The 24,460-nt window shown below is 40.4% G+C and overlaps 1 protein-coding gene across 10 annotated transcripts in view; it reads left to right on the top strand.

The window, feature by feature from the left end:
* ctnnd2b (catenin (cadherin-associated protein), delta 2b) overlaps positions 1-24,460 on the top strand; it is a 218,064-nt gene that overhangs the window by 127,497 nt on the left and 66,107 nt on the right. For 4 of the 10 annotated variants that reach the window (XM_033650653.2, XM_033650650.2, XM_033650656.2 and 1 more), the window contains 4 exons: positions 112-362; positions 1,051-1,182; positions 12,249-12,492; positions 15,814-15,870. In XM_033650653.2, the coding sequence (XP_033506544.2) occupies positions 112-362; positions 1,051-1,182; positions 12,249-12,492; positions 15,814-15,870 (684 nt within the window). The remainder of the gene's footprint in view (positions 1-111; positions 363-1,050; positions 1,183-12,248; positions 12,493-15,813; positions 15,871-24,460) is intronic. The other 6 variants (XM_033650659.2, XM_033650652.2, XM_033650660.2 and 3 more) reach the window with 3 other exon arrangements.

The following is a 24,460-nucleotide window of genomic DNA, read 5'->3' as shown; positions in this document are numbered from 1 at the left end:
GATGGTCGTTCTTCTGACTTCAGTGTGGTCATGAACTTTAAGTTGTCATGTGGGGAAAAATTATAATGTGTCAAAGTACCAACCGACTGGTTCCATTTCCTCCTTCTGCAGCACCTCGTCGCCCATCAACATGGTAGCATCGGGTGCCGCTGGCTCCTCCTCACCCCTCCCCATGGCAGCGTCCCCAGGAGGAAACCACACCTCGTCGCCCATCCACCAGCTCAGCTCAGTGGTGGGCAGCTATGCCACTCTGTCGCCCACCAAGCGTATGCTGCATCACATCGGAGCAGACGGTTACAAGATTTCTCACGAGCTGTACGCGAACGCAACCCTGCAAAGGCCTGGTAGCCTGGCAGGTAGAGGTCAAGACAATTTCATTATTACTTCTCTGTGTGTGGATGTGTGAAAATGTTCTGTATTTTTTTTTTCACATTTTCATTTGTGGGAATTGTTCACTTTCACTGTATTTGAAATATATGTAAATAGTCCATTTTAGTCATTGTATTTGAATTTCAGTAGATGGTCATTTATAAACATTTTTTAAGCTTGTTCTTGTACTAGGACAACCCTGCCATATCTGAGGCAGTTTGTGATGGTTAAGCTCACACGCACCCGCTTTCCTTTTATGTCTAATTTGTATTCATCAGCATGAGCACAAGGATTCAGAAAACACATACTACCAAATATTTGATTAAACTGGCTCGAGGTTTTCTCTAAAACGTATTAGATTGTAAATGTACTCATGAATTTCTGAACAGTTCATGAATGTGATTAATCGTCTCTGCTGGCGACCCTTATAAAAAGTTTTGGCTTTGTTTTCAGTTTTCCAAAATTAATTACATTTAATTGATTACATTTAGTTCAATTTGAAATGAGCCCATGTTTAATAGGAATTGATTCATTTAAAAACTAATGGACAATAACTTATGCCTGCTTTTGATCAGTAATGTTCCAGATATTTTGTGATGTACTGTAACAGATATTTAAAGGAGTGACTCAAAAAACAGTACTGACTGTATATCTAACCTCCATACTCCCTCTGTTTTCCAGGCTCCAGAGGTTCCTACAGCAGCCAGCACAGTCACCTGGGCTCTGAGCTACGACCTTTGCAGTCTCCTGAACACCACATTGACCCCATCTATGAAGACAGAGTCTACACCAAACCCAACCTTAGAGGACAAGGTAAGCAGAGATGTGGATATACAGGCTGAGGAAAATGAAGACATGGGTTATTTATTTAGGTTGTAAATGACTATGTACAAATACAGAGTCTGTAAAACTGTATCCTAGAAGGCAAAGGGAGTAGAAAGGAGGCTGAGGGTGAGAGTAGCAAGGGAAGAGCGTTGAGACTAAGGTATTTAGGAAAATGTAAAAGATGAAATGTGAGGGGGAGATGGAAGAAAATGAGGAAAGAGGAGGAGAAGTGGTAAGAGAGGAAAGAGATGAGCTCTTAAGTAAGTCAACCTTTATGAGAAACGTGGGACCCAGCATTTTTGGAGCTTCAATTTTGACCTTTTTCAATGCTTTACTAAATCACTGTAGTGCCTATTTAAGAGATAGAGAGGCAAAGTACCTCCTCTTCTGGTGTCCATCATGGGACCTTATCTTGGAAAAAATATGTACAGTAGTCAGTGGCAAGAGAGACAAGTCATTTCAATGAGGACAGACAGATGACTGAATGAAAGATAATATTTAATACGCAATATGAGTGTGCAGATTAACAGATGATTTGTGCTGATTAAGATTTAAAAGACATCTTTGGTGCTTGGACACCAGAGGGAGATATTTTTGTGATGGAGGGACGTCTGAGCGGCAGCAAGATAAATCCCCCCCATGGAGTCTAGACAGGTGGTGGTGGCTGCTGACTCTGAGGCTGCTGACTGTTGAGGCAGATGAGGCTGATGAATCTGTAAAGACTAGGTGGTGATGGGGAGATGGAGGGCACGCATGACTGCAGCAAGAGAGAACGACAGCAGAGAAAGAACCATATTTAAAATGAGGAGCAGTAAGATGATAGGCTGACGGAGAAGGTGCGTCGCTGTGCTGTTGGTTGATTTTGAATCAGCTGATGACTAAATAGACCTACCTAGACAGTGGCACCTAGAGATAGTGAGTGAGGATGCGTGCAAGGAGTGAATGGCAGAGTGAGAAAGAATCTTACAGCCTGAGCATTAAAAGTATTATCTTCCTAACTTTCGCTAGAGCTTAATTTGTTGATCCCATTTGTAGTGTGTTATTAATTACACATATGTTCAATTCAATTTCAATTTTATTTATAAAGCCCAATATCACAAATCACAATTTGCCTCACAGGGCTTTACAGCATACGACATCCCTCTGTCCTTAAGACCCTCACAGCGGATAAGGAAAAACTCCCCAAAAAAAAACCCTTTAACGGGGAAAAAAAACGGTAGAAACCTCAGGAAGAGCAACTGAGGAGGGATCCCTCTTCCAGGACGGACAGACGTGCAATAGATGTCGTACAGAACAGATCAGCATAATAAATTAACAGTAATCCATATGACACAATGAGACAGAGAGAGAGAGAGAGAGAGGAGAGAGAGAGAGAGAGAGAGAGAGAGAGAGAGAGATGCAGGTAATGACAGTAGCTTACAACAACATTAATGAAAGTAATAATATTATAGTTATAGTTCTGGCTACTGTGGTACAATATGTTGAAAGTATGTATTAATACCTGACAGTATACTTGTGTGACAATAGTCATATGTGTATAATAAACAGTAGAAGTATGACTAATGACTAATGATGGCAGCAGCAGCAGGAGGCATCTGGCAGGACCACGGCAGCAGCACAACCACACACGTCACACTGTCCAGGCACCGCTGCGGTATGAGTTATTCTGAGAGACAGTGGAGCACAAAGGCTCCGGAGAAGAAGCCGAGTTAGTGACATCCAGAATGGCCGAGTTAGCAAGATGCAGTAATAGGATGAGAGTGAGAGAGAGAGAGAGAGAGAGAGAGAGAGAGAGAGAGAGAGAGGGAGCCCGGTGTATTATAGGGGGTCCTCCGGCAGACTAGGCCTAAGTCAGCCTAACTAGGGGCTGGTACAGGGCAAGCCTGAGCCAGCCCTAACTATAAGCTTTATCAAAGAGGAAAGTCTTAAGTCTAGTCTTAAATGTGGAGACGGTGTCTGCCTCCCGGACCGTAACAGGAAGATGATTCCACAGGAGAGGAGCCTGATAGCTGAAGGCTCTGGCTCCTGATCTGCTTTTGGAGACTTTAGGGACCACGAGTAACCCTGCGTTCTCAGAGCGCAGTGTTCTGGTGGGATAATATGGCACTATGAGCTCTCTAAGATATGACGGAGCTTGACCATTTAGAGCTTTATAAGTTAACAGTAGGATTTTAAATTCAATTCTGGATTTTACAGGGAGCCAGTGCAGAGAAGCTAAAACAGGAGAAATATGATCTTGTTTCTTAGTTCCTGTTAGTACACGAGCTGCTGCATTCTGAATTAGCTGGAGAGTTTTTAAGGACTTACTAGAGCTACCTGATAATAGAGAGTTACAGTAATCCAGCCTTGAGGTAACAAAAGCGTGGACCAATTTTTCTGCATCTTTTCGGGTCAGGATAGGCCTAATTTTCGCAATATTACGCAGATGAAAAAATGCAGTCCGTGAGGTTTGCTTTAAATGAGAATTAAAAGACAAATCTTGATCAAATATTACTCCGAGGTTTCTTACGGTAGTGCTAGAGGCCAGAGCAATGCCATCTGGAGAAACTATGTCATCAGATAAAGAGTCTCTGAGTTGTTTGGGGCCAAGAACAATAACTTCAGTTTTGTCTGAATTTAACATCAGGAAATTGGTGCTCATCCAATTTTTTATGTCTTTAAGGCAGTTATGGAGTTTAGTTAATTGATTACTTTCTTCTGGCTTCATCGATAAATACAACTGTGTATCATCCGCATAACAATGGAAATTTATAGAGTGATTTCTAATGATGTTACCTAAAGGAAGCATATATAGAGTAAATAGGATTGGTCCGAGCACAGAACCTTGTGGAACTCCAAAACAAACTTTGGTACGTAAGGATGATTCATTACGAACGTCAATAAATTGAAAACGATCAGATAAATAAGATTTAAACCAGCTTAGTGCTGAACCTTTTAGGCCAATTAAGTGATCCAGTCTCTGCAGTAGAATTTGATGGTCAATTGTGTCAAACGCCGCACTAAGATCTAATAAAACAAGAACAGAGACGAGTCCTTTGTCTGAAGCAATCAGAAGGTCATTTGTAATTTTAACTAGAGCTGTCTCAGTGCTATGATGCACTCTAAATCCTGACTGAAATTCCTCAAATAAATTATTATCCTGGAGAAAATCACACAGCTGGTCTGCGACTACTTTCTCAAGGATCTTTGACATAAAGGGAAGATTAGATATTGGTCTATAGTTGGCTAACACCTCTGGATCCAGGGTGGGCTTTTTTAGGAGAGGTTTAATTACAGCTACCTTAAAAGATTGTGGTACATAGCCTGTTAATAGGGATATATTGATCATATCTAATATATGAGTGTTAACTAAAGGAAAGACCTCCTTAAGTAGCCTAGTTGGGATGGGGTCTAAGAGACACGTTGATGATTTAGATGAAGAAATCACTGCAGTCAATTCTTGAAGAGAAATTGGGGAGAAGCAATCTAAATATATATTAGATTCTACAGCTGTGTTTGAGGTTAGATAGGTACTATCTGAGGGCAGGAGGTCATGAATTTTGCCTCTAATAGTTAGAATTTTGTCATTAAAAAAGCTCATAAAATCATTACTGCTAAGGGCCAAAGGAATACAAGGCTCAATAGAGCTTTGAGCGTTGTTCGCAGCGAGCATACGGCGCTATCAACAAAATGATCAATTTGGGAGAGGTTAAAGTCGGCACGGGAAACCTCTGTTACTGAAGGTATTGGTATTGAATTTAACGACGAAGTAATCTTTTCCTTAAATTTTGTGACAGCACTATCTGATAAACATCTAGTATAGTAACTGTTGCTGAGTGGCGTGTAATCGAGTAAAAAGAAATCAAAAGTAATCAGATAATGATCTGATAGCAAGGGATTCTGTGGAAAGACTTTTAGGTTATCAATTTCAATTCCATACGTCAGAACTAGATCGAGGGTATGGTTAAAACAGTGAGTGGGTTCATGTACACCCTGACTGAAGCCAATGGAGTCTATTAATGAGATAAACGCGGTAGCCAGGGAGTCATTATCAACGTCGACATGAATGTTAAAATCGCCTACAATAATAACTTTATCTGATTTAAGAACTAAACTGGATAAAAACTCTGAGAATTCAGATACAAATTCAGAATACGGGCCAGGAGCACGGTACACTATAACAAATAAAAGTGGCTGCGAGGTTTTCCAGGTCAGATGTAAAACACTAAGAACGAGGCTTTCAAATGAATTATAATCTAGTTTAGGTTTAGGGCTGATTAACAGACTAGAGTTAAAAATGGCTGCAACTCCCCCTCCTCGGCCGCTGCCTCGAGGAATGTGGGTATTATTATGACTGGGAGGAGTGGACTCATTTAGACTAACATATTCATCTTGACACAGCCAGGTTTCAGTGAGACTGAGTAAATCAATATGATTATCTGATAATTAATTCGTTTACTAACACTGCTTTAGACGATAGAGACCTGATATTTAACAGTCCGCATTTAATTCTCCTGTTTTGTCTTTCTGTCACAGAAGAGGTTTTAATTTTTATGAGGTTGTTATGCACAACTCCTCTTTGTTTAATTTTAGATTTAAATAATTTAGGTGGTCGGGGGACAGACACCGTTTGTATAAAACTATGAAAACTATGGCTGGGTAACTGAACTAGAAGCTCAGAGAGGCGTTTAGGACTGCAACTCTCTGTCCTGGTCTCAACTCTGGGTTGTCAGGGATTTAAATTACTAATAAAATTTGCCAGGTTCCTAGAAATGAGAGCAGCTCCATCCAAAGTGGGGTGAATGCCGTCTCTCCTAATAAGACCAGGTTTTCCCCAGAAAGTTTGCCAATTATTAACAAAACCCACATCGTTTGCTGGACACCACCTGGACAGCCAGCGGTTAAATGATGACATGCGGCTAAACATGTCATCACTGGTCAGATTTGGGAGGGGTCCAGAGAAAACTACGGAGTCCGACATCGTTTTTGCATATTCACACACCGAGGCAATATTAATTTTAGTGACCTCCGATTGGCGTAACCGGGTGTCATTGCCGCCGACGTGAATAACAATCTTACTGAATCTACGTTTAGCTTTAGCCAGCAGTTTTAAATTTGATTCAGTGTCGCCCGCTCTGGCCCCAGGGATACATTTGACTATGGCCGCTGGTGTTGCTAACTTCACGTTCCTCAGAATAGAGCTGCCAATAACCAGAGTTTTATCCTCAGCGGGTGTGTCGCTGAGTGGGGAAAAGCGGTTGGAAACGTGAACAGGCTGGTGGTGAGCCGTGGGATTCTGCTTGGAGCTGTGCTTCTGGCGAACCGTAACCCAACCTCCCGGCTGAACGGGAGTTACCGGAGGACAGTTAGCTGAGGCTAAGGCTATGCTATGTGGCTCCGCACCGGCTACAGGGGGCTGGCTAACTACCGCAGCTACTGAATGGTTTTCCATGGTGCGGAGCCGCGCTTCTAATTCACTAAGCCTCGCCTCCAACGCAGCAAATAAGCTACACTTATTACAATTACCACTGTCGCTAAAGGAGGCAGAGGCATAACTGAACATTTGGCACACCGGGCAAGAAAGAGCAGGAGAAGGAGAAGCCATGGCTAAGCTAAAAGAGCTAACAAGGCTAAGAGCGTGCAAACAACAGCTAAGAGATTAGCGAGAAAGTCGTAGAAAGAAGGAGAGCTATAAGTGCTTAAACAGAACCAGTGTGGGTTATGACTTGAAGTAGACGTTAAAGCAGCGTTAAAGCAACTGAGGTGAGAAAGCAGGCTAGCAGAATTCACCAGAGCAGTACAGAGACACTGTCACAGAAACACCGGAAATGACACAACTCGCTTACCGCAATACGTCAGCACGTCAATCTCAGTTCTCCACAGACATGAGCCAACTTGTTATAAATTTATGTTTTAAAAGATAATTTTGCAAGTCAAGAAAGTCGCAGGTTGATGCAGATTTGTCATAGTATCATTTAGTTGTCTGTGAAACTGCGCAGTGAACTACATCTCTCGTCTTGCACGATATACGTCACCAACGCCAACATGGCTGTTACTGTGGCACATTTTGCTCCATTCTTCCACAACAATGGACAAAGTATTAAAAGTCTGGCCATGTTCAGAGCTGCAGCTATGCAAAAAGAGAGTTAGTTGCTACTATGGTGTCATATCCTTCTTTTAATTTCTTTTTGTAAATATAAGGCAAACTCCTATGTGTGAAAGTCCACATTTCTGATGTTAAACTTACTACTGAAGCTAATACTTTTCTCAGATTTTTTACTTACACTTACCTGTTGGCAAAATGTAGATTAACCTAACTCACTCTGATAACCATATTAGTACATAAAAGCTACCTCTGCAAGGGAACACATATATACTAACCTGTATACTTACCTGCAATGCTTAAATAAGAAAAATATGTTTTGTCCAAAAATCAGTCTTAAATTTAGTATAAAATCATCTTGAACTTTAAGCTTAAACAGGTACTGGGTAGGAGTTTCTCCCATCTAGTGTTGAGATTGTATATTGCATTCAAACGGATAGCGCACTCTAGCACCTCACTATTGCAACAACAGTAGCCGCTGTGTACCAAAAAGCTATGATAACACTGATGAAACCATGTCATCCGATACTTCATGGAGTATTCATTCGGGTTCCTACACAGACACACGCGACGCGAGTTGACAATCCCCCTCCTCACCATGCTGGCTGTGTTTACAATGTAGGACTGTTGGGGAGGGTGTAAATAGAAACAAACCAATCACGTCTTGTCTTTTGACAACTGTGGCTCAATCTCACACACCTCATCCCTCTCCTCGCAACACTGCGTCACTAACATCTGTTAGTGACCAGCACCGCTAACAGCACTAATGGCGCTAACAGCTGTTAGTGGCCCTGGTCGCTAACAGCTGTTAGCCGCTGTTAGCTGTGATTCTCCTTCAGCAGCTCTCTCCACCTGGGAAAGGCTACCCAGATGTTGACCCCCGTTTTTTTAAATTGCCTGTCATGTTGCCTTTTTGCATTTTTTCAAATGCACCGGCACTTGTGACTAGCCTGCTTGCTGCTGCTTTTCGTCACTTCACCTGCAGGTGGAAACCGGAAACCGACAAGTGAAAACGCGAAAGGCGTACCTGTATTTTCAAGATGGCGCACGTACATGATGAGACACCGGTCGCAATGTATATGTAAAATGAGAATTTCGGAGCTTACGGACTTACTTAGATATGCTGATGGAGTATGTCCATACACATGTGCTAGGACATACTTTTGACTGCAAAATTTGTTTGTCTCAAAGAACAACTGAAATTGTTACACATAGTGCCTTTAAGCTTCTGATATCTGTAGACTCCCTGTTTATATCTTGGTATCAAACACACAGGCATTGTAGCTTCAGCGAAAAAGAAAGTTATGATTTCTCTCATGCGACTTTTGTATGTAATGTATAGTCTTTCTAATTACGGATTTTCAGTCTTATATTTAAACAGTTTACAGCAAACTGCGACTTTCCCCAAAATTATCTTACATCACATGTAAAATTCATGGCAAAATAAAAAAGGGGAAGAAAAAAAATTATTAGTCTCTCGCTTTGAACAACCTTGCCTATCTGTGTAAGGTCCCATGGCGGTGCACAGGAAGGGGAGGGATAACTACCAGCCAGAAGCAGTTTCTCACTTGACAGTCTAAAAGTTGTTCGTCATTGCTAATAACTGATCTAAAAAGCATTAGTAAATGTCTTACTAACTATAATAAGGTCATTAGTTTTAACTTATAAAAACACTTTATAAAGATTATCTCTTAAGTATTGGCAGAGAGGTAGAGGGAACAGCAGAGGGAAGGGTCCTGTAGTAACACTTGGAGTAGATTAAAGTGATACTGTAAACACAGAAATGTTCCTCACTTAGTCCAGATATTATAAATAGCTGCAGCGAGCTGTAATTCACCCACTGAACCTTCTAAATATAAAACTCAGTGAGTAAAGGAAGACATCACATGATACATTGAATAAGTGATGGATCAAAGACATACTGTACAACACACTGCCAGGTAAAACTGAAAAAGACATAGTCAGGTCCAGTTTAGAAGATGGAGGGTTTTTTTTAATGGTGCTGCTGTACGTAAGAGATTTCCTCGTCCCATCTGATCATGTAGCGCTATTTACCAGATCAGGTAGGCAAATCCAATTGGGGTCTCAATGGCAATTTGTCTCTCAGTCACAGTCTATTAACTAATTAGTTTCAAGGCTGAAAATTAATCTCAATTAATCCCATGGGCGTTAGCTTGGGTGCTTTGAAATCAAAGCAAATCAACCGTGTCCTAAAATGTTGTCGACGCAGTGCTGCTGGTTTGGTCTCCTAAACCATGAATGTTGCTCTGAAGAGAAGTGCACACAGAGAGAAAAGTGAAAGAAAATCCACTTTGTCAACACGGTTTTGTTCCAAAAAGGAGAGATTCACTTTATTAATTAAAAGATTTGAGGTCATGCTGACTCCCCGTGCACACTGTTAGGTCACATTGATGCATCTAAATAACTCAATCATCATTGCCAGCATTGTGTCAGTGAATGTAAGTCACGACAACAGCAGTCTGACTGTGAAATCCTTCTCTTTCTTTACACTGACTTCGCTCTGGTTTTCATTTTTTTCTCTGTGCAACGCAAAGTAGTTGTTGAAGCCTGACTTTGTTTCAAGGTCAAATAGTTTTTCAAGATAATGAACAGAGTTGGAAACAAGCAGACAACACTTTACACCCGACTTCACATCACAGGTGAATTTCCTCAGGCCTTGTCAGTGTCCCTACAGTTATGCAGTTACACACACACACACAGATACACACACAGACTGACTGACCCAGCTCACCTCCCTCAGAGCGAGCCGGTGTAACCATGTTGACTATCATGCCCAAATGGTTTCTGAGCTGCTGTTTAATAAGAAGACAATTCCTCTCTCTGTTTGACACTGACAAAGGAGGTTGACTGGGCTGTGTGTTATGATGTCCATGTCTTTATGGCAAAGCTGGAATACCAACTGGGCAAAATGGGACCACAACCTCTCTGTGTGGCAAATAGTTCAAGTAATTGGATTAATTGTAAGTATGTTGTATACACCTGCCACCTTTAAAACAGAATATAAACAAAATAAAAAAGGGAAAAAAAAGCTTTAAAGGAATATTTCAACCCCCAAAGGATGATTTCTGTATCAGTTGCTCACCCCACGTTACATTAAATTTGTGAAGAAAACTTTATTTTTCTTGCATGTTTCCATGTAAACAATGAGTCCAAAAATTGAGAAAATTCTTGATAAATTGACCTCATAGGGGGCCGCGTTCCACAACAGAAAACTCAAACTCTAATACAACTCATGCAGTATATACGTTTTAAACTTGACAACATAAACATACTAAATGGGTCTCTGTATTCCTGGTTGCAGTGTTTTTTAGTATAAAGCTGTCAAATCAGGGGTTGCAGCTTTCGTAGGACAGAGACTTTCGGCCGTGTGAAGACTGCATTGGCTAAACCAAGCAATCTGTGAAATAGGACGGTATGGTTGACGGAGGATTTCCTGTTTGCGTCACCAGCTGTTCCTGCCCCTACCTGGTGACGTTCCTGTCACATAGCAACCAGCTGAGCTTGACAAGAGAAGCAAGTAGACTACAAGTTAGTTAAAATAAAGCCAGAATTAAAAAAATAAAAGTTGCTTCATTAATTAAGATTGTACCCTGTGTTCTTTTAGCTAATAGAAAAACAGGACGCCATATTCTTTGATATAACCAAGTCCTCACTGGCAGGCAATGAATGCTTAGATAGATTAGGCCCCAAAGGATTCATCCATTGCATCCTCCTAATTCAGACAAAGCGGGCCACTTTCTCAGCCACATATGAAGGAGCCTTGGAAATGGAACAGCTTTGGTTGCGCGACTGTGGCACCATCGGTCTTATGGCTGCAGCCTCCGAATTGAGACACAGCTTATATGAATGACATCAGCTAAGGGGACGTAAAAATGCACCCAAGCTGTTGCCCAGTAATGCAATTCCAGTGAAACAGTCCATAATCCAAGTCTCATTTATCAAGTCATGTGCTGTTATTCCCACACACGCATTTTCGCTAAAACATTACTATTTAAAACACTTCTGCATAAACAGACAGTCAGCGACAAGTAGGGCGCCTCTGCAACTCGATGGAATACACGAGCAGGATTCAAGGTTTTAGTGAAAATGCATGTGTTTGGGAAGCACTGACCACACAGCTAGATAAATGAGACTTGGATTATCCTGCATAAGTAGTGTGTAAATGGACGTTCCGATGTACTTTTGTTGTTGCTAAATGTGATAGCCCATGACTTCAGTTCAACAAGAATTTTCTCCATTTTCCGATTCTTTGTTCAATGTGGAGGCATGCAAGAAAAACAAAGTTCTTTGCAGATTTAACGTAACACAGTCAAGTAATTGATATATAAATAATAATTTTTGTGGGTGAAATATTACTTTAAAGACAAATGTCAACACAGAGAGTGGAAGGTCAGGAAGCTCACAGCTTATTTGTTAATGTGGTGATCGGGGTAATTCAGCTGTGCTTGAGAGGATAATATTAATTTTCATCACTATTAACTATTACAGGTGCCTGAGAGCTTTACACTGTGACATTTTTATTTTGCTTTGCTCTTTTTTGCATGTCTGTTTGACTTGACTGCTTCTGTCTGTTTTTGTGATTATATTTTTCGAATGAAAAATAAGATCATTTGGTGAGTTCACCTTTTCACCTGAAGTCCCCCCATGTGTTGAGCTGTAAGTTGTCACTGCAGTTTGCCATATTTATTTACGTATGAGTGTTTTTTGTTTTTTTCTTCCTCCCTTTCTGCTTTTTCTTCTGTGCTGTGTTGTTCCATTGGTGCTGGTGTTGTTTTTGCTTTTTTCTCATCGTGTCTCTGTGCGCTCTTGTGTTGGCACTCGTGTTTGGTTCCAATTTCTCCGTCCCCCGTTCCCCTGTCCTCCTCGGCTACATCAAACCTAGTGGTGAACCAGTTGTACCAAGAAGTCCTGAACTATCTGCTCTATCCCTACACTCCTCTTCCTGCTTTAGCCCCGCCTTCCCCTGGTGTCGACCCAATCCCCTTGCAGCGAACGGGAAGCCAGAGCGCCGCGGGCACCTTTCAGAGAGGCAGCTTCGCCGCAGGAGGCGGGGCGGCTGACTACGCCAACCCGTACCGTACTCTGCAGTTCTGCCCGTCCACCGAGTCGCCTTACAGCAAGTCGGGCCCCGCCCTCCCCCCTGAGGCCGCCCTGGGCCGGTCTCCATCAGTGGACAGTATTCAGAAGGACCCAAGGTAAGAAAAAAAACAAAAACATGTTGAATCAGCTCTGGCTTGTTGATGAAGCCCTTTGTTCCGCTCCCTTTCCACTTTCACTGAACTTACTGAGGGCCAGATTCACCAAATTAAACATAATTATTAACATCATTGATTAAGTATAGATAATGTCAGTAACCTGGAGACATCAATCCTCATCAATAAGAAAACGTTTAATTGCAATCTTCAAAAGAGTGTCAAAGTTTCAAAGTGTAACATGACAACACCAAACAGTTTGTAGCATCTCAACAGATTATTGACTGTCAGGATTTGATGGTCCAGTGCAATAAAAGGCTGGTTGAATCTGGGCTTTAGTATGAGACACACATCACGCCACATCTTTCACTGTCCTCTCTAGTTTGCCTGGTGTTGGGGCTTGTTCACACTGCCGTATGAATTGCCTGCGCACACCTCTCGGTCCGATTTAAAAGTTTGCTATTGCTGTTAGGAGTGGAGTGCCGCTCTGTCAGTGACAATCAGTCACATTCTGTGCAGCAGGTAGACACAGTTAGTGCGGAAAGTGCATGAAGTCTGCTTTTAGACTAAGAGAGCTCTGCGTATGAGTGTGGGTGTGTGAGAATGAGGGACAGAGACAGTGACAGACAGATGAGAAAAGAGTAAGAGAGAGACACATACAGAGACAGCATAATAGCTGTTTTAATCATTCTTTTGTCCTAGTTACAATCAAGTTTGAAATACTATTCCAATTGTGTCTTGGATTTTTCTTTCTTAGCCTCTGACTAATGACTGCACAGAGACACTATCACAGATAGAAGCAGCCTCATTAAAGTTGAAGTGTCTCTCTTTGTGACATTTCAGCTCAGGTGTAAGCAGGAGATATATTTTTTGTAATATTTCTAATGAGGAAGTCACTTTGTGCTGAAGTGCTTATTATATGGTAACATTTGGAAACACAAGAATATCTGTCTGTATCATTAGAATAGGTGACTTTGGTTGTTGTTGCCATTGCTCTTTCCTCCACCCATTGTCCAAGTGTTTATTTCTCTGTGCACATTGCACTCACATTGTCTGTTTGTTTAATTCCTGAGCCTTGGCATCATTGGTGTGTCTGGCTTCCAGCATCCACACATTTGCACTGCTACATTTGAAGGACTGACCTGTGATGCATGGCATTTTGCTTTACCTTCACACCATGCACAGTCAGTGCTATCTGAGTAGCTTATTGTCCACACTGTGTTAAAGGGAGGGTCTGCCAAGATTATAATTATACAGGAACATTCTGAACCTGCAGTTGTCATGTTTAACTGGTTAAAAGCTTGCTGCACTGCAGCTAAAAAAGTTGTTTAAAAAAAGCATGTTAATATCTCAGATTTGTGTAAACAAATCCCGCAAAGAGACCAAAACCAGCAATGTACTAGTCGATCTCTCAATACTTTCTGGCTTCCCTACTTTGTCTTTGGCACTCAACCCTAAGCTCATTTGTTCCTACTGAAATCATATTCACAGTGTATTTGTTGGGGACTATTTTCAGTTGCGGATTAATCCACACTTTGTGATCTAGTGGGCATCAGGATGGTGCATGTGGTATTGAGATCAACCAGTGGTTCTCAAACTTTTTTCAACAATGTAGCCCAATTGAGGTATTGTGTCAGCCAAATACCCCTGACCAGCACATATCATTCTTGGTGGAAACACACAGTGAACAAACAAATGTGATTGTGTTTGTTGCAGTTTATGTTTGCACTGAAAATAGGAATATTAAATGTTAAATGTGGTCAATCAAACTTACATTTATTATTTTTTATTTCACTTATTTTAGTGTAATTATTTAAGGAATTATGCAAGAGAGTTTTTTTTAAACTTAACATTAAGTAAAAATCTCAGGTGCCCCCTGCAGTAACTCAAAGTATTATTTGGGGTACCCTTACTCCCATTGGAGAAACACTGAGATAAACTACAGAGCTCATAGAAGTCTATGGCACATAGGAACAAGGTATATCAGGTTTTGGCTACAGAGGAAATCTACATGAAATACTTTTTAATAAGATCGATTCATTGTTGGTTTTGGTCTTTTCTTGGGATTTGTTGACAATGAGAGAAATTAAAGACTATCACCAGCATTATTCTTTAAACAAACATACCCAGTTTTTCTGATTTCAGCCAGTTGGTCAACGTAGCTGTTAAAGGTCCAGTGTGTAGGATTTAGGGGCATCTATTGGTAGAAATGGTGTGAAATGTTCAAAATATGTATTTATTAGCTTATAATCACCTCAAAATAAGAATTGTTGTGTTTTCGTTATCTTGGAATGGGCCGTTTATATCAACATACAGAGTGGGTCTTCTTCCACAGAGTCCGCCATGTTTTTACAGTAGCCTAGAACAGTCAAACCAAACACTGGATCCAGATAGGGCCATTTGTGTTTTCACATCCACAACTGTAGTTTTTCAACATGCTTAGTGAAGTTCCAGGTTTGCAATCTCACCGCTAGTTGCCACTAAATCATACACACTGGACCTTTAAGCACCAACACCACAATTATTCACATTACTCTAGACCTACAAGCCTTACTCAGGCATACTCTATGTGTAATCTAAAAGATAAGCTTTGGTTCCAGTTTTTTATTAAAACTATTTCAGTTTAGCAACCATTTATCATCATCTACAACCTCCTCAGTTAATGTGAGAAAAAGTAGTTGCTTAAAATATGCAGTATATGTAGATATTTTGTATCTTGGTTAAATTTACCCAACACATAACAGGCTTAGCAGCTTAGCCTGTCATTTACTCACCATTTAGCTTTACTGGTACAAGTCCTGCTTTCCAGAGATAAAGCTAGTCATTTTCAATCACACAAAACAAATTAAAATAAATTACGCATGAAGGATTTTGCCATCTATATTCAACAGCTAGGTTGACTAACAGGCCAACCTTTCGCTTGCTGTCTGAAAGTACTCTGATAATTGGCTCTGCAATGTAGATCTGAATGTTTGGAAAAAATGCTCCACTATGCAGCACCAGCCATGACCTGGACATCCTGTTTGGTGTATGAATATGCACAGAACAAGGCTGTACCCAGTTTGTTTTATCCGAAGACCCTCTCTTTACCCAACATATCAACCATCTCCTCACCACCCGCTCTATGTGCATGTCCTTCACCCTGCCCACCTTCTCCACCATTGCCTGATAACCAAATGTTGAGAGAGAAAGACAAGTCTGGAGGGCTACATATTGATTTTTATTTACTAATCATCACTACTATGACAGTTATTGAATAATTTGTTGCCAGACAGCAAACAAATACCTCTCTCTTGTTTCTCTCTGCCTGTCCCCCCTCGATAGGTACGACCCTGAATTCCTTGTGTGGAATCAAAATCAAGCCGAGCAAAGAATGACAAAGTAATCCAACTATTTATTTATACTCACACATTCTGTCTATCTATCTTACCTTTGTCTCATTCACTGAATCTTTCCATCTTCTCTATATGACACCAATATCAGACACAGATGTTAATGTTAATGGCCACATGACATTTCCCATTTGTATTGTCACTCATTTAGTGCTCTATTAAACAGGGATCACTTTTATTTTAGCATTATATGGATTCTAAATTGGAGACTAGATCAGAGCACTGGCTTTCAAAAGCACTTTGCATTTAATTACGTCATACATAACATCAGAATGGCATCCGCTTTGACTTGAAAAGACTAAGAAGTTGAAATCTTTAAAAGATTCTAAGTTAAAAGACGCATTTAAGTAAGTATTTTCCAATTACTGATTGTTTATTTGCAATTCATAGCAATATGGCTTATCAGAGCCTCTGTTTTTAGAGTGTAAATATTCCTCATTCTCTCCTTTGGCTATCCACCCATCCCTCCATCCCTCCATTTATCTATCTGTTGATTTATTCAGTCATTCATTTGTCTCCATTGTCTGTATGTCTGGTGATTTCTGAACGTGCTTTGTGGCGGTTGTATTCATGTAGATTGTCAAGTGTTCATTTTGGCACCGGATTTTGATCAGAGACTTAGTGGTATTGATTTTCTGGTCTCGGCCAAAAAATAGTATGCATATTTGGTAGTTTGTCTCTGCTCCTTGTTTAATTTTAGTGGAAGTGTTGTTGTGTTTAGTCCATAAATCATTCATATTTTCTATCCAATAACCTGTTACATTTGCTAAGAATAGTAGAAAGATGCATAAGATTAGCCAACAAAACTGGCAGACACACAGCACTGGCAGAAAAACATTTACAAAAACATTAGATAATAATACTGGCAGCAGGAACCTATCTATGCCCCAGGGTCCTAAGTTCCCCAAATTCCATGTTCCCTTGGTCCTCAGTCCCCAAGGTCCGATGTTTCTAGGTGCTTACGTTCCCAAGGTCCCATGTTCCCATGTCCTGTGTTCCCAGGGTTTCATGTTGCCAGGGTCCTACTGTATGTTCCCCAATTAAATATTCACATTAACCCTTCTATTGATTTCGGGTCAGATATTTGATCAATTTTATCTAATTGTCCCTAAATTCTGGATATGACAGTTGATTGTCGGAGCTCTCTGACTCTAGCCTGACTGTAGACCCTTTTCCTCATCTTTACCTGTTTGGAAATAACAATTGTCATCTGCCATTGAATTTTTAACCCTAAAATGTTTAACAAGTGATGTTCTTCCTTTTTTCATCTTTATTTTTTTCCCCCTTTATTTTTAATTGATTAATTGATTTGTCTGCTAATATCTACTGTTTTACATTAAGGGCTGAAATATTTTGGTTGTTGTTCTCAATACAAGAGAGTAACTGTTACCTAGACTGAGGCCTCTGCTAGTGCAATTTCATGACTCTCAGTGTCATGATTATAATCCCCTAACCGAACCCATGAGGTAGGGAACATCCTTTTCAGGTTCCAGTTATGCAGCATATAAATCTGGGGGCTATAGGACTCTGGGAACATAGGAAAGACCCCTATGTTTGTGCCAGTATTATTATCTGCGTGTGTAATAATGTGTTTTTCTGCCAACACACAAGTGCCAAAAACTGTAATTCCTCAAATGGCCATTTGAGGCTGGCTCCATACACGAGTCAATCCCCATAGAGCCCCATGTGAAAATGCCCAACTTAACAGAAGAAATAAACATTTTTACAGTCCAGTACAAAAAAAGTATCTATAGCTAATTCATGACAACTGTATGGGAGTTGAATTTTATATAACTAATTAATTTATATTTTATTAAGGATTAAATTTGGGGTGTGGCTGCTTCAAGTGACAGATGGATGCTGTCCATTCACAAGTTGCTACCATGTTAGCAACTTTGGCTAGGTAACATATAGGCGTAGCCGTAGCTATCGCTATTTCAGTGTGCTTTCAGTTTATGAAAGTTAATTGTAAAGTTTTGGTTGCCTAATTAAGTCTACTTCAATGTTTGGTTGTACCAAAAGATCCTCAATTTTTTCATTAAGTACATATTGTTTTAATGGTTTAAGACCTGGCAAAAAATAGGATTAGCATAATCACAGTGCTAACCAAGCTTCCAGTGAGCGTTAGGGTTATCTCTCCACCTTCTGGTCTCAATGTGAATGCTTCTGGATCCAAAAATCCAAGATGGCAACGGTCAAAATGCTAAACTTGAGGCTTTAGAATAGGAGTACACAAACCCACCCATAGGTCACATTACGGTGGCTATATCCATTATTTTATACAGTCTGTGGTTCCTGCTAATATTAGTACCAACAGAAACACAGCATTAACGTACAACATTAGTAGAGATATAACAGTCATCTAATAATGTCTTTTCTGACAGAGATATGCTAAAAATGAATATTGGCAGATACATTACATTAGCTAAAAGCATTTGCAGAAACATAACATAGGCTAACAATAAATGAAACTCCCTCAAACTTTGGTATTTCACCCGAGGGAGGTGCATTATGTCATCTGATACTGTTTTCTTTTTATTTAGTTTCAGTCTTGCTGTCGTTTTGCAAAGAAGGTCGTTTGTAAATGTTTTTGGCATTGTTTTCAAAATTAATACTGGGCTTGTCTCATCCACGACAAAGTGACCTACAGTAACACTCAATGCCTTTGATGAAATGGAATGACTATAGACTTTGTGTGGAGATAGAAATAAAATTAAATAAATGAAATCATTTATTGCACCAACGCTGTCTGCATCAGCATGGTAAACAGATGATAACTGAAGAAGTGTGGTCATTTCCACCGTCTGCAGCTAGCTCCCAAATGATACCTTTATCCTATAAAAGCCTCAAACAAACATCATTTACCTGATTTTATCAAGCCACACAGTGGCACAGTCTGGCAAATGAAGAAACGTTACTGTGGAGACAACCTCTTATGTACTCCAACACATTTCCTCCTTCAGGCTGCCAATAATTTATGGAAACGTGCCCGCTAACACGTAGAAAGATTTGTGCTAGACAGGATCCGACCCGATAATAAAAGTGCCTCATTTTATTTCATGCTCATAAGCACAGCGCGAATCTCTGATCCATATTCAGTCACGGGGTTGAGATGGACTCCGCGTGGTGTGTGTGTTTCTCAGCTCTGCCTGACATCTCCTGACCTTTCGTTCATCTCTTCCAGCCTCAGTGGGCCAGTCAGTCAGCCATGCCATCACACCCTCCAACACACACACACACACACACACACACACACACACACACTGTCTGGGTAACACAAACATGAACACACACACATGCTTTTCTTTATATTTCTCAAATTTTCTCTACGCAGTCTATTTTTTCCCTATTTTTCTCCCTACTTTTCTCACCTTAACCTCCTTCCCACATTGAGGCCAAGGTGGGTCATAGCATTACTCATTTGTGTTGATTGAGTTCATTGTTCAGCTTTATATCTCAGCGTATGAACATGTGAAATGCTTGTTGATCTCATACAGTAATATGTTTCTCTAACATTTCTATTTGTCAACGGTTGTAGCAGTGACCTATCTAACACCAATCTATGAATGTAAACCACTATTTCACTGGTGCTTTTCCTGGGCAATCATGTTTCCTGTGAAAATGAAAGACTGGACTACTTACAGAGTAGAAGTTAAGAGTTAAAGCAACAGAGTTTAAAACAGAAATTCTGGGTCTACAAGTTTGCAAACCTTTTATTCTGTAAGATTCAGTTACCTTGAGGCAGTCTGCCTGTATAGAAAGTCTACAAAAGAATTAAAACTGAGGGTTGCTCTGAAAATGCAACTTTATATTTTGACAACAGAATATATAACAAAAACCTCAGTTGCCAGCAAGCAATGATCAATACTTTTCCCTTAAGATCATATTCTAAACAGTAGTTCATGCAGTAGTTCAGGGTTGGGTTGGGAACCAGAGGGTCGCCATCTCAAGTCCAGAGTTATAACTATATTATATATTATAGAATATTATATTTCATGAATAAAGTTTTAATGTAAAGCTATTTCTAAAACAATTTATCAGTAAGAATCCGACAGTGGAGTTGAGACAAAGCATTATGCAGTTCAGGTTTCAACCCTTATAATGCCATCAAAGGTACAATGTCTAAAAGCAACTAGGCCTATGTTATACATTTTCTTAAGCTGTGTATTTATAGTATCCCAAATGTTTCCAGCAATGTTTAAACCAGAGAAATCTCTAATATTATTCAAGGTAATGGGCCATTTCTTTTTGTTGCCTGTCAATGGCGTCATATTCCCTTTACCTTTTCTAGCTGCTCTAACTTCAGATGATCTGTCAGAGAGGGAGGAAGAAATCATTGTCATAGTATTATTCTCACTAACAGTAATACAGCATTTTTCTGCCACACAGCAACAGTTTTCTTTTAATTGGATGCCATTAGCAACAGGCTAATGCATTATTAGTAGATTGATATGATATATCAATATCAATCCAGTTTGCTACAGTGTGCTGGGCCTGCTGTGACGAGTGGCTCATGCCAGCCATCAAGCTGATGCTAAGTTAACGAGTTAAAGTTACGTTAGCTTGCATTACTTGCAGTGATTTCATAAGAATGATATCACATAATGTGAATTAATGTAACCTGAATAAAACTTACACATAAACTCGTCATGTCACATAGATTTTTATTGGCAACGGTAGTTTAACAATAAAGACAACAATGCCCACGATCCCACGCTGCTTCATGATGTCATTGAAGTCCACCTTTTGTCACTGATTTGATTGAAAGACACCTAGCAGCAAAAATTACATACTGTGTGTTGAACTCATGGATGTATTGGGAAAAGTGGATACAGCACTGAACACAGGGGCCCATTCATTCCTATGAGAGTTTGATGATTTGATCTTGCAGCTCTTCTAGGCTTTCCAAATGATATCAGACCAAATGGATCAAATCCTGACAGTGAAATGTGTCATTTCACGTCTATTTCCCAATGTAAGTCTATGGGAAACAGTCTTCTTGGATTGCAGGGCATCACTATACAGACCCCAGAAATTGCAGTACCACTGTTTGGTTACTGCGACAGTTGGCTTCAAAACCCAGCGCACTTCCTGGGAGCCAAGTCTGACTCCTCTGTGCCTCCAACCAGTGCTTCAAAACATGTCTGGTTATGCTATTTAGTAGTAGGACACTTGGTCACATCTTGAAAAAAATATTAGGTTTGAAAAATATTACTAGTCCATACCCATTGGTAGCTTTGCCACCTTCTACCTATGCCCATCCTCATTGCCTATGTGCAGTTTCACATAGATTGACCATGTCAGTGAGTAGAAAAATGTAGGACTGACAGAATGACTGACTGACAGTTTCCGTGATTAAGTACAGCATACCATACCATGACTTAGTCATACCAAAAATTAGAAAAAAAAACAAACAAACATTGGGCCACAGGGGGAGCCACAGCGATCAGTCGCATTTTAGCCATTTTTAAGCATTTTTCTGTTGTTATAGCGCCACCCAGTTGCCAATTAGAGTTAAATTTCTCCAGTCACCTTGAGGCATCCTGTTCTACATATCTACCAAGTTTAGTAAACATCGATATGGCGGTTAGGCCTAGATAGGAAATTAGCTCTCTAGAGCCCCCGTTTTGTTTGATGGGGTCAATAATGGAGGGGTCCCCTCAGATTATGTGTGGTCATATGCCTACAAAGTTGCATAGTGATCAGTGAAACCCTTGAGATGTTATACACCTTTATGTGATGAGCCACGCCCTCCGCAATATTCATTGCCTTATAGAAGCTCAGTTTTAGTGAGTTTTCCAACTTTTGCCAAGAGGGAACTTTAGATATTGGTCCCTAGATTATGTTCACCAAGTTTCATGCAGATCGGTCAAACTTCCTAGAAAGAGATCGATTTTAAGTGTTTTTCAAAAAATTCAAAATGGCGGAAAATCTATATAACCAGAAGTTATGGGTTCTTGAGGCAAATGTGTTCCTCATGAGGAGAGGCATCTCTGTACAAAGTTTCATGTCTGTACGACATACGGGGCATGAGATATGCCCATTCAAAGTTTGCAATTTCAATCGGCTGCTATAGCGCCCCCTTTGGCCAATTGATGTGAAATTGCTTCATTTGCATCCTCCCATGACCCTCTACCACTGTGCCAAATTTCATGTGGATCGACCAAGTCAGTGAGGAGAAAAACATTGAACAGACACGCAGACAGACCCACAGACAGAGTTTTCGTCATTATATAGTAAGATGATGTGCTAAAATGTCAGAATAGTTTTTTACTTTGACTTATACTTTTTCACTTCTGATGCCTCATTTTGTCACAGAAGATGACACACTGCACACTCCTGTTTGCTTGTGTTCAAACATATTTTTGTCTTCGTCTTTTTTCATAAGGTAATGACTTTCTACTTAAATCTGGACTTTTTCCCTCAACTTTGGGGGGCTTTTACATGAGGCCCTGCTTCTTCTTTATACAGTGTTGGATTATAGTTTGTATACTGAACAGTTTGATTAGGCAATATACTACCAACCTCATACATTGCTATATCACAGCAGTACATACTTAACTAATGCAGTAAACACCTGTGAAGTAAGTGCTGTTCAGTAAAGAACAGATGACAGGTGTCGGTCTAGACAGAGAGAGACAAATGAGGGCTGATAAAGACAAACAGAGAGAGCTCATGCTACAACATCATTGCAAGGACAATTACATGGACTGTTGAGTTTAACCAGTGTTGTCCATCATTAATCAGCTACTGTGCTAATTACTGTATCCATCAGCTGAACTTATTGTAGACAGATCCCTGGTGGTCTGTTGCTGCTGGTCTGAGATCAGTTTGTTTAGTGAAAGTAACCAGTACAACACTGGGCTCTTTTGTGTTCTGTTCTATTCCAGTCTGCTATAAATACACTGTAATGATTTGTTGTTAATCAGCCACCTGAAGTTGTGAGATATCCCGCTGAAGAATGAATGCAGTGAGTCAGCAACCTCGTCAATTTATTTTTGATTTCCTTTATTCCTGCCTCCTTTCTTCTTCTTCTGTCAGTTTACTCTGCAGGTTTACCCTACCTGTCTGTCTCTGTGTCTTTCTGTATTTCTGTACGTCTATCGGGGAATGAGTCATCAGACGCATCTCCATTTCCCCCCCTGACAGTTCTCTCAGTGTTGGCAACACACACATACGCGCACACACATACACACAAATATACCCGACACAAATCGCATAGTTCGCTCTCTGGTTTCCAATCGCTCTATTCCCCAAAAACCCTGACTCACAGGAAATCCTTTCAGCCCAATATAGCAGTGAGCATCATCTGCCTACAGTCCTCACATTACAGTGCCTCGCCTTGCTCTCTGAATACATAATTCATAGATAGTCGATTCATTTACCAGATTTAATTGTCAGTTTGCCTGCATCGCTTATTGTGGTGTAAATGTTTTGGCTGTGGGTGACACGATCGCACACACACAGACACACACACAAACTCGCACACCTAGACAAGTGGTGATGCGAGATAGCCCACCTGACTGGTTGGGAATAAAGAGTGGATTGACAGTTTGTCAGTACTTTGTCCCAGTCCACTGAGTCGCCAAATGAAACGTTAGGCTCTCGTGGGGGATTTCAGAGTCACACACAGATACACACATGCACACACACGCACACACACATACACACAGGCACTTGCATATATGCATATTTTTGTGAGAGGAAATATGTCAGTGAATATGTTTCTCACACACAAGTTTCAAACAAAAAACTGGCTTATTTATAGAAAGCACAAAAGTGGCAGAAAGATGAAGTCAAGAAAGAAACTGGGATAGTATAAAAACATTTGGTGCCTTGCAGTGAAAGTATCTGCAACTGAGGTGAGGCAATTAAACTTGCTGTCAAAAATTGTTTTGAAAAATTTGTGATGTCATGTAATCTGCTTTATTTCAAAACAAGTTAAACAGTGTTTAAAAAATTGGATCTAAATTGTGATCTAAAATTGGATCACATTTTCAGCAGAGATGATGTTATGATTGACATGTTTTTGCAAAGACTGACCTCAGCCTCAAGATAGGTTAATATTCATTATTTATATTCGTCAAAAATAACAGCAGGCCTGGAAAAAAAAAAAAAAAAAAAAATACTGGGGTCTGGGGTCCAAGTACCCAACCTAACTAACTTAATAACAAAGGCTGACTAAATTACTGCAAGACAACATGCTATTGCATAATTTCCACTGGGGATGGGAGGGACTTGCCTGCCAATGAACCTGCGAGCTCATGTTTCATTTGCTCCGGCAGATGCATCTGGTCCCCTCTGCTTTGGACAGATTTCCAGGAACTTGAGATCTGACTAGCCAATCACAACCGTTCATCTGATATGGGGTGTGTTTTGAGACAATGACCTATTAAGGTGCGCTGTTAAGGCATTTTGTATTTCAAAGATCAGTTAGTCAGTCAAAAACAGTTTTTGCCTTTCCCGCTGTTTCAAATATTTGAATAGAGTGTGTAAAATCACCTCTCACGGCAGACACATTTTGCGTTTTCTGACCAAAGATTCCTGGGGACTCCGTGAGTGGAATTGCCCACTGGGAG

The sequence above is a fragment of the Epinephelus lanceolatus genome, chromosome 12 (genome assembly GCF_041903045.1).
Source record: "Epinephelus lanceolatus isolate andai-2023 chromosome 12, ASM4190304v1, whole genome shotgun sequence".
NCBI lineage: Eukaryota > Metazoa > Chordata > Actinopteri > Perciformes > Serranidae > Epinephelus > Epinephelus lanceolatus.
The sequence above is the reverse complement of the archived record's forward strand: the minus strand, read 5'-3'. Positions and strand labels throughout refer to the sequence as shown.